The sequence below is a fragment of the Cyprinodon variegatus genome, unplaced genomic scaffold (genome assembly GCF_000732505.1).
Source record: "Cyprinodon variegatus isolate N-32 unplaced genomic scaffold, C_variegatus-1.0 Scaffold609, whole genome shotgun sequence".
Taxonomy (NCBI): Eukaryota; Metazoa; Chordata; class Actinopteri; order Cyprinodontiformes; family Cyprinodontidae; genus Cyprinodon; species Cyprinodon variegatus.
In genome coordinates, this window is record NW_015151062.1 from 85,575 (window position 1) to 95,056 (window position 9,482).

At 43.8% G+C, this 9,482-nt stretch overlaps 1 protein-coding gene across 1 annotated transcript in view; it reads left to right on the top strand.

The window, feature by feature from the left end:
- The window catches only part of LOC107096257 (galanin receptor type 1-like), a 28,584-nt gene that overhangs the window by 9,363 nt on the left and 9,739 nt on the right, over positions 1-9,482 (top strand). The window contains exon 2 of the mRNA XM_015392837.1: positions 852-917. Coding sequence (XP_015248323.1) covers positions 852-917 — 66 coding nt within the window. The remainder of the gene's footprint in view (positions 1-851; positions 918-9,482) is intronic.

Consider the following 9,482-nt stretch of genomic DNA (forward strand, 5'->3'; position numbering starts at 1 on the left):
CTGGAGAAGAGGGGCAAGTGAAATTAGACACTGTCATCGGACAACATGCAGTAATTATTAAATAAATATTTTTAATCAGATTGAATCCGGATTAGCCAGCCGGTGGGTCTGGATCCGGACCGCGGCCCGCTAATCTGTGACCTCTGTTCTAGAGAGGTGGACCAAGAACTGGACCTAGCGGCACTCCGCAGGATAATTGTGACCCAGGTGTTAGAATCGGGTAAAGTGAATCATCTAAAGGTTTAACAGAAGAGCCAATCTGTGATGCAAGAGGAGGAATAAAGAACCGCACCCAGGATGTGTTGGACTCCATTTGTCAAAGCCTGCTGGTTAACTGGGATATTGATGCATCTGCAGAATGAAGGCTGGTCCACATGGTCCAACACAGTTGCATTAATTCTCATAGAAATGAATCAGGTTACAGATCAGATCAGTTTGATTCATTTAGGCTAAGAAGTCATTCAGGCTGCCCCTGCTGGTGGTCATAATATTGTGCCTGAACAGTTGGATTATTTTTCCTATAAGAAACCGGCTCATGTAGAAAGTCCATCAGCAGGATGTATCAGGTGGAGTCTCATCAGAAGGTGAGCAGATGGTCTGCAGACCATCCATCAGAGAATCCATGACTCAATGGAGCAAAGACGGGTCTAGTCTGCTGCTCCTAACTGTCACCATGGTTACAAACTGTTCTTCCATATGATTTAAAACCAGTTTATGGTGAATGAAGTCAAATCGTTATGCATTTATCTGTGGGTTAAAGGATGTGATGGAAATCAGTGACCTTCAGATGTTCTGAGCAGGTTTCTGGATCAGATGATAACTGATCGCATGTCTGGGCTTTATTCCCGCAGGTTCTATGGCACCTCCACAAAAAGATGAAGAACATGTCCAAGAGGTCTGAGCTCTCCAAGAGAAAGGTGAACTTTTCCTCCTCTTCTATTCAGCCGCCTTGCTCCTGGTCAGAGATGAAACGATCAATCAGCTGATTGATCAATGAACTCATTCAGTAATCTGATCATTTTTAAGCTCCGGCATCTAAAAGAGGTCATTTGCTGAAAGAACAAATCAAAGCAGAAACGAATCCAGAATTTCACAAAACATAAAAACACTTTTGCATTTAAGATGGAAAAACCTTTTTCGTTTGCATTTGAGCTCCATCCAGAACTTCTCAGCTAGAAGTTTCAGCTTCACCAGGTTCTGATTGTGAAGAAAATCTGCTATGCAGCAACTTCTCCTCTGATTCAGTCCATCCATCTTCTACCGTTCCTTCATCAGCGTAAAGCGAGGGGCTAGCGCCTGTCGGTAGCAGCTTATGGTTGAAAAGCGGGTTTGCTCTGGAAAGGTTCCGGTCCAATCAGGAAATAATCAGGAAATAATCAGGAAATAATTGTTGATTAATCGAGGAGAACCAAACAAATAGTTTAGTTTCTGCTCTGCTGAAGTCATAACCAATCAAAGCAGAACTTCGTCTGCAGCTCAGTATGTTTATTCAAATGGAACCAGTGAAAGCTGATGTGGACCCAGAACCAGACCAGAACCAGGTTTCTTATTACGGTTTACTTCCATCCCTGCATGCAGAGAGTGGGATAGACTTTCTGTATTAGAACCAGATGGATGCCACTCTGAGGACCGGAAGTGGATGGAGTCCTTCTAAAATCTAGATCCTGGTTCTGCTCTAAGTCTGAATAGAGGCTCAGTCCACGGTCCAGGCTGTGGACCTGATGCATCAGACTGGGCCCTGGCTGGCAGGCGACAGTGTGCAGACGTCCTGCAGCAGCAGATCACAGATCAGCTGGAGGCAGACAGTTTACAGCAGAGGTTCTGCTGCTCCTCGGTTCGCTGCAGGGGAACAAAGGCTGCTGGGTAAATATTTAGACAGCAGAACTAAGAATAGAGGAGATCCCCTCTGACAGCCGTCACGGTTTCATTCACAGAACGAGATCTTGGCACTGCCTCAGCCGGAGAGCTGACAGCAGCCTTGGTCCACGCCGCCGTGTTTTCATCCACGCCGCGAGGAACGGCAGAGATCATCAGGGTTCCTGGAATAATACCAGCCGCTGTGAAGTTTTATGGATCTGCCGAGAATGATAAGAGACATTATTAATTCTGCTGAACCACACCAATAAAAAACAAACACATCAAGTCATAAAATATAACCAGAGTTCATTAAGTAATCCTGTCAGAAATGATAATGAGCCGCTGGAAATGGGTCACACATCGGCCCAGAAAGGAGCCGTTTACACTTTATGACTCCTTAAATAAACTTTCCTTCAGACCTTCGGTTTCACTGAACGCTCCAGTAAATCCAGACAACTTGCAGTTTCAATCGGCTTGATGTGAAACCTCTGAAGCTGTTTACGGTCGGATCAAATCACAGAAGCTGGAGGCGGAGTTCGGAAGTTCAGGGATTCTCTGCTAAAAACCAACAGCTTCATTCTGGTCACCAATAGAGCCTGATGTGGTGCAGCTGAGGACAAACAAAGATTCACCAAACAAAGAAAAAATATCTTAATCACACAATAATAGAAATAAGTCCACTTTCTCCTCTGTAGCACATTTCTTTCTTTTTCTGAGCTTTTGCAAAGTAGTGATGCTCTAAGGTGAGTCCATCCAGGTGATCTGTGATAGCGGCATTTACCCGGTGGGTCGGTCCTAATCTCAGCGTCGAGGGTCGGCCCTCCTTCAATCACAGCGGCTCCAACACTTCCTCTCCGGCTGAAGCTCCTACTGTGACAATAAATAACTGAAGGAGCTGAAGCAGTAATCCAATGTTAACTCCCTAAATGATGCATGCAGTATATACACTCACCGGCCACTTTATTAGGTACACCTGTCCAACTGCTCGTTAACACTTAATTTCTAAGCAGCCAATCACATGGCGGCAACTCAGTGCATTTAGGCATGTAGACATGGTCAAGACAATCTCCTGCAGTTCAAAGCGAGCATCAGTATGGGGAAGAAAGGTGATCTGAGTGACTTTGAACGTGGCATGATTGTTGGTGCTAGAAGGGCTGGTCTGAGTATTTCAGAAACTGCTGATCTACTGGGATTTTCACGCACAACCATCTCTAGGGTTTACAGAGAATGGTCCGAAAAAGAAAAAACATCCAGTGAGCGGCAGTTCTGTGGGCGGAAATGCCTTGTTGATGCCAGAGGTCAGAGGAGAATGGCCAGACTGGTTGGAGCTGATAGAAGGGCAACAGTGACTCAAATAACCACCCGTTACAACCAAGGTGGGCAGAAGAGCATCTCTGAACGCACAGTACGTGGAACTTTGAGGCAGATGGGCTACAGCAGCAGAAGACCACACCGGGTGCCACTCCTTTCAGCTAAGAACAGGAAACTGAGGCTACAATTTGCACAAGCTCATGGAAATTGGACAATAGAAGATTGGAAAAACGTTGCCTGGTCTGATGAGTCTCGATTTCTGCTGCGACATTCGGATGGTAGGGTCAGAATTTGGCGTCTACAACATGAAAGCATGGATCCATCCTGCCTTGTATCAACGGTTCAGGCTGGTGGTGGTGGTGTCATGGTGTGGGGAATATTTTCTTGGCACTCTTTGGGCCCCTTGGTACCAATTGAGCATCGTTGCAACGCCACAGCCTACCTGAGTATTGTTGCTGACCATGTCCATCCCTTTATGACCACAATGTACCCAACTTCTGATGGCTACTTTCAGCAGGATAATGCGCCATGTCATAAAGCTGGAATCATCTCAGACTGGTTTCTTGAACATGACAATGAGTTCACTGTACTCAAATGGCCTCCACAGTCACCAGATCTCAATCCAATAGAGCATCTTTGGGATGTGGTGGAACGGGAGATTCGCATCATGGATGTGCAGCCGACAAATCTGCGGCAACTGTGTGATGCCATCATGTCAATATGGACCAAACTCCCTGAGGAATGCTTCCAGCACCTTGTTGAATCTATGCCACCAAGAATTGAGGCAGTTCTGAAGGCAAAAGAGGGTCCAACCCGTTACTAGCATGGGGTACCTAATAAAGTGGCCGGTGAGTGTATAGCCCTTCCTTCATGCTCATCCTGGTGGCGGTCGGAATATGGTGTAATTTTCTATTTCTTCAAACCGTAAAATCCTTGCAGCAAACTAAATTATAATAAAACTAAAATGCTTTCTTTAAACCAAACTACGATGTTCCTCTTAAATTTGGCGATTTTATGTTAGAATATTTTGCAAAACTATGTTGTGGTGCATGATGGGGTTTTGCATCTAGAGGCTAACATTTCCTGTCTTACCTGCATTGTTGCCAGGTTGGGATGTTTCTGAGTCCAGCTGTGGGGCTCTGGTTGCCTTTTCCTCTCTTTGTTCCTTCACTTTCTAAATTTAGAAAACTAAATTGATCAGAGTTGATATTTAAGAAAAACTAAAAGAAATTCACAGTAGGTTCAGGGAACGCCTAAAGTTTATAAGTTTGAACTAAGCTTTGATGTGCAAGTGTCCTGCTGACATTTAGTTTTTATTCCGATGTTCTAAGAAAGGCGACTGATATAAAGCAGCAGGAAATGGAAATGAGTTGATTTAGTTTGTTTTACAGTGTAGAATCAAATCAATGATGTAAAAAATGGAGAAAAGCTTCTGGTAAAACTATAACGACTGAAAGCTACTGGCTGCAGTCGCACTATTGACATATGAATGGATGAATGAAGGATGGATTTATGGATGGATGAATATATAAAATCCATTTCAGGTTATTTATGTAGCAGCAATTCACAGCACATGTCATCTGAAGGCGTTTTACAGAGAATTTAATCAGATTATCCTGATGGATCGGTTAATATTGTTTCCAGTCATTGACTTTGCAGGATTTGCTCCTTCTTTATGCATAGAAAGGAAAAACTCCCTTTTAAACAGGAAGAAACTTCAGCAGAACCAGGATCAGTCACAGTGTCAGCAACCTTCTGCAAAGATTGACGACTTCAATGAGACAGAAACAGACAGATTCCTAGATGTGTACATTTCTTCTCCACTGACATTATGTTTTAACGTATCTAAATTATCTTCCTATGAAGAAATGCCTCCTTTTTCCTGGTGTCTAAAGCAGCAGGTAAGGCGACATACTTTCAACAATAACATTCATCTTTAAAAAGAGATGAATGAAATGGTTACCCGCTGCAGCAATGTTCTGTTATACAGAAGAGATAAAAAAAGGAGCAGATTCTTTAAAATGTATTTCTGCATTATCTGATAAGGGTCTGCAAAAGTAAAACCTTTTTGGAGGAGATTTTAAAGTAAGCTTGAAGGCTACTAAAGTGCTCAGAGAGGACAGAGTTGTGAGGAAATATTTCTATTTCTTCACATTCAATGCAATATATCAGCACAAGTTCAAAAGTATGAAGATAGAGATATGTGGGGCAGTGCAGATTCTGAATAAAGCTAAAAGGGTCTGTGCTTCAGAAGCAGCAGCTGCTAGATGCATCAACCAATGAGAGAAGCTGATCTGGGAGCTGGCAGGGAGTCAGACGCAGCACTGCTGATGCAGAGCGCTATGATCACTCCTCTGAAACAGTTTATTAACGCCTAAATTAACTATAAATGTAGTAATATGTTGGCTTTTATTATCCTGCTGCCTGCAGTTTGGATTACGAACATGAAAAAAACCTTCCAGTCGCCACCAACAGCAGTGGAAAACCACGAAGAGGCGACTTGGCTACAGGCTGCCATTGAAGGGGATTCCCAGTGACAGAGCACCGCTGCTGTACGGGGGTCTGAGCGGGTCGGAAAGTGAAATGATATTTGAAGTCAGGATCGTAGTCTGAAAGAACGGTGGACTTTCTCACTTAAAAACATATTAAAACAAATTTTTACCCACTGATCACAGCAAATATAGCTGCCATTGTTCCAGGCAAAGAGAGGATAGAGTAGCTCCGCCCAACGTGCATCAGACCCACTTTACCACCGCGCAGCCGGAGCAGCAAAGATGCTTCAGCCGCGCGTCAGAACTAAACCTTGACAAGCATCAAAGATGAGGCAGCAGGCCCGTTTCTGCTGCTCCTGCAGCCCGCGGTCACAGTAAATGTTGCAGCGTTAAACTAACACTTTAAGAGTACATTTGGCCCCCACTAAGTCAGAATGGGAGCAAATTTACACTTAAAGGAATAGTACACCCAAAACATGATTAGCCTTCATTTTCTACACCCCCCCATGCTGAACAACACTCTGGAGTACTTTTTTGATATCTCAAATGCATCTGGAGATCTGGGAGGCTTCTTGCTGTCTGCTGACATTCAAATAATGGAGGTCTATGGCGCCCGAGGCAGAAAGGTCCATAAAAGTCCACAAAAAACGTGTCAATATTCCTCCATACTGCTCGTCCAATGTATTCCAAGTGTCCTGAGTGGGTAGCGTCCAGAATTTACTTGAAACAAAGTCATTTAGAATGTTTTTAGAGCATAAACAGTAGTGTATAGGATTTCCTGAAAGCGCGTTCACGAGTCTACGGAAACCGCGGCAGACCAAACCAGATGAAAGTGCGCATTCAGCTCGGCAAAGAACTCATGCTCTTCCTCAACACTGAAGTCCTCAGACATTTTTCTTTCGTTGTTTCTTTCTTTGCACAGGTAAACAGCACATTTCTTCTTCTACGCTTGCATTATCGGCAGAGCAGACGCTGAATGCGCACTTTCATCTGGTTTGGTCTGCGTTTCCGTAGACTCGTGAACTCGCAGGCGCACGCTTTTAGGAAGTCCTATACACAACTGTTTATGCTCTAAAAACATTCTAAATGACTTTAAAGTCTTAGTTTAACACTGCAAGGTTTACTGTGGTGTGACTGAGCATTATACGATAAGAAACAGAAAAACAAAAGGTAACTGTTAACTAGCTCCACAGGCAGACGAGCCTGAACCAGTTTGCATGTCAAATACATGTCAGATATTTGAGAACCGCCACGGTGGAGTCATCCATGGACTTCTCCTCCATGTTTGCGCTGTCAGGCAGCAGAGCAGTCATTGGTGAAAAGAGACCACAGCCAGTGTTGAGGATCAGTTGGACTGTTGGTACGGACGTCCCTGATCCAGGAGGAATGTCATGTAGATAAAGGATGTCTGGAAGGAGGGTGTTAAAGGCTATAATAAAGTCAATGAATAGTGTCCTAACTCAGGTGTTAGGATGCTGTAGATAAGTCATTGTCAAGTTATTGCTAATAGGATAGCATCCTCTGTGGAGCAAACATCCCTGTGGGTTAACTACAGGCTGTCCAGGTCAATGGATACGATGTCTTTGATGAACTCCATGTTGAAGATGTCCAGTAAAACACCTGAAGGGTCTGACCCGACAATCTGGACCTGCAGCCTTGTTGATCTTCCTCATGATGCTTGATGCAACTGCTGAACTAGAAGAGCTCAGGTTGATGTTCAGGCCTCCCGCTGAGTAAGTCCAAGTCTGTGAAAAAGCTCTATAAGACTATTGTTGGACTATCAGGCGTCCATATTGGTCTGTTTGGATGACCCGCCTGTTTGATGGTGTTAGTAGAACAACATAAAGCTTGAGTAAAAAGCCTCTCCACCACCTCACAGGAGTCTGTCTGAAGGAGCGACGCTCATGACAACCTGACTGTTTCTGCAGAGTGATGACATATTATGGAAAATAGGTCCAGATCAGAAAAAGATGAACAGGAACACCAATAGTTGGATATTCAGACATAAAGGGATGATTATATTTAGGAACCAGGATGGGGGGGCATTCTTTATGTAGAACAAGTGAATGGAAGGAGAATCTGGATGTATGGGATGGTGGGAGTGCCGAGGAGACGTTGATGATTAGCAGTTTTTTTAGTGTAAAGTCTCAGCAGACTTGGAATCATATTTTCATTTAAAGATGAAAGTTGATGGAAAAACTATACAAACTTTTTATTCTCACAAAAATATCAACAAAGAAGCATCATGAATTCAGTCACAGCCTAATTTTTATTTGAGTTTATTTCCATTCAGTTCAGTTTAATCCATCTCACTGCGCTTTAGAGACAATCCAACCCGATCATACGGTCAGAAAGAGGTTAGTTTGCTCTATGACAAACGCTGTGCTAAAAGAGAAATGATAAGCTGCTGTAATCACACCCCAAAGGGAGACCTGCCCCTACATATTGCTGCTAAACAGAAAGGTTTTTCTGCTTTGACACCCAAATAAGAACCAGAAGCAGGATTGTCTGATCTCCTGTCTGGTGCAGATCTCTCATTCCCTACTGGAGTCTGGAACCAGCAGACTGCAGTAAACCTTCTTTATAGTCTACACTCAGAAATATTCATAACTCTCGATTACTGTTATTTTACTAAGAAGTGTCTCTGACAGGAAATGAGATGCTTATCTTGTAAAAATAAAACAGTTAAGAAGAATTATGGCTTGAATTGAAGCTAAAGCTGATTTAACCGACCTTACAAGTGGTTTCATTGATTTTCTTTTTCTGTATATCAGATCCGCTTTGTGGTAAAGTGCCTTGAGGCGATATCTGTCGTAAATTGGCATAGAGATAAAGTGTAGGGAATCGAATCACAGTGATCCAATCCTTCTTAGCGTTGCTGTTTACATATATCCTGATGACTTCTTGGAGGGCCTCCTTTCCATCACCCTAATCTGTAGCTGACTAAACAGATTCTCTAAGATATCCAAGCCAGGAGTGACTGGGTCACTATGATGTGTTTCTGGAGGAACATGCAGCTAAAAACAGATATAAAGCAGAGGTATGCATAACCTTTAATCAAAAATCAATTAAACCAACTTCTCCTCCGATCTGACCCTGCATCAATGTCGGCCTTCTTAACCATCGCCCAGACAAAGGTTAGAAACACCTGGAAGGACCTCCTCCTGACCCACCTGATAGCCTCTGGTTATCTCTCAGCTTTACTGTTTTACCGGATGGTGCAGAGATTAAATGAACTCCTCCTTTTGTTTCCCCTAATGGGTCCCCAAGGCCACGTGGATTCCTGGTCTCTGATCCAGCTTACAGAGACCAGGAATCCAGTTTGAATTTCATACTTAAAGTACTTTCTGTCAAGTTCGGATTAATGTGTCTAACCCACATGCAGAACACTCGGAGGCAGAAGAAAAGTTCAAAGATTTATTTACAATAAATGTACAAAGTTTGATCAGATCCAGGAGGGGACCTGACTGGTCACGAGTGGGTTCACTGCTGAGGAGGACAGAGAGATTAGTGGAGGTCCAGGTATTTTGCAGGTTGAGTGTTCAGGTCAGTACCTGTTCTGGAGTGGAGCAGAGCAGCAGAGGGGGGGAACCTTGAGGGTCCAGAGGTTGTCGGCAGGCTGAGGGCAGAGGCGGAGGCAGAGCTTACAGAGTACAGGCAGATCTCAGATTGAGTTTCCTTCCAGTAACCTTCTGAGAGCGGGCAGGCAGGTACTTGACAGAGAAAGCTCTCCAGAGTCCTACTGAGAACGAGCAGACAGATCACCGGCAGAGAAACTCTCCAGAGTTTCAGGTATTCAGGCAGGATCAACCTGTGAGGCAG